This window comes from Penaeus monodon, chromosome 21 (assembly GCF_015228065.2).
Source record: "Penaeus monodon isolate SGIC_2016 chromosome 21, NSTDA_Pmon_1, whole genome shotgun sequence".
In the NCBI taxonomy this organism is placed as follows: domain Eukaryota; kingdom Metazoa; phylum Arthropoda; class Malacostraca; order Decapoda; family Penaeidae; genus Penaeus; species Penaeus monodon.
The window spans coordinates 18,885,695-18,886,711 of record NC_051406.1 but is presented as its reverse complement, the minus strand read 5'-3'; the positions used below and the strand labels follow the sequence as shown (position 1 = coordinate 18,886,711).

The window sequence follows — 1,017 nt, the reverse complement described above, 5'->3', positions numbered from 1 at the left end:
CATTTATTTAAATTTTATTAGCCCCGTGTCCGTACCCCGTGCCCCTCTCACGCCGGCTGGGCGGGGGCTGGGGGACACCGGGACCGCCTTTCCCCCCCTTGCTGGAGAGCCCCCTGGCTGCCATGACCCCCCGCCGTGGTGAGGGTCGTCATGCCCAAGTTCAAGATCGAGTCGCAGGATGGGGATGGCCTGCAGGAGGTATGTGAAGGGTGGCGGACCTAAGGGCTGGTTGGGGCGGAAGGGTTGCGGACCTAAGGGCTGGTTGGGGCGGAAGGGTGGCGGGCCTAAGGGCTGGTTAGGGCGGAAGGGTGGCGGGCCTAAGGGCTGGTTAGGGCGGAAGGGTGGCGGACCTAAGGGCTGGCTAGGGCGGAAGGGTGAGGCTGGAGGGATGGCGGGCGACAGGGAGTTCGTGTAATCGTTCGTGGATGGCGTCATTTGGATATCATTCTGCTTGAGAGCGCTGTGTGGTTTTGGTTCTGCCTGTGTAAAAATCCGGCTTCACTTCCGGTGCATAGGCGTTACTGTACGTGATCAGCATAACTATGGTACGGAGTGACTGTTTTATATTACGTTTTTATGTGGGCGTTATATCATATTCCTCCATTTTCTTTTGATATCTAAATACTTCACTTCTTTCCTCTCCGTTTCTCTCCTTTACTCGTCACTTTATTTCCCTTATTCACAATCACACCCCTTTCTTCATGAACTTCGATTTCCATTTGTACTTGTCTGTCTGATTTGTATTTTCATCAGAATTTGGATTTGATTTGCATTTTGTATCCATGTTGATTTGTAAATCAGTTGCTTGTACTTCCCTTTTCTTTTCTTTTTCTATTTAGCTCAGTCTCTATTTGTCCCTATTTTAACACTGCTATCTGGAGTACTATATCTGACAATATGATAATCATCAGCAGCTTTATTTTTTTTCTTTATATGTTTGTCTGTAATTGGCTAAGAGGCCCCGCGAATAAGCCATAGGATTCTATGGAAGCCCACACGCGAGCGTTTTATTGAGGG

General features: G+C 49.4%; 1 protein-coding gene across 1 annotated transcript in view; it reads left to right on the top strand.

Moving 5' to 3' along the window:
* Positions 1 to 1,017, top strand: part of LOC119586591 (serine protease inhibitor 88Ea-like) — an 11,480-nt gene that overhangs the window by 8,851 nt on the left and 1,612 nt on the right. Inside the window, exon 4 of the mRNA XM_037935342.1 lies at positions 130 to 198. Coding sequence (XP_037791270.1) covers positions 130 to 198 — 69 coding nt within the window. The remainder of the gene's footprint in view (positions 1 to 129; positions 199 to 1,017) is intronic.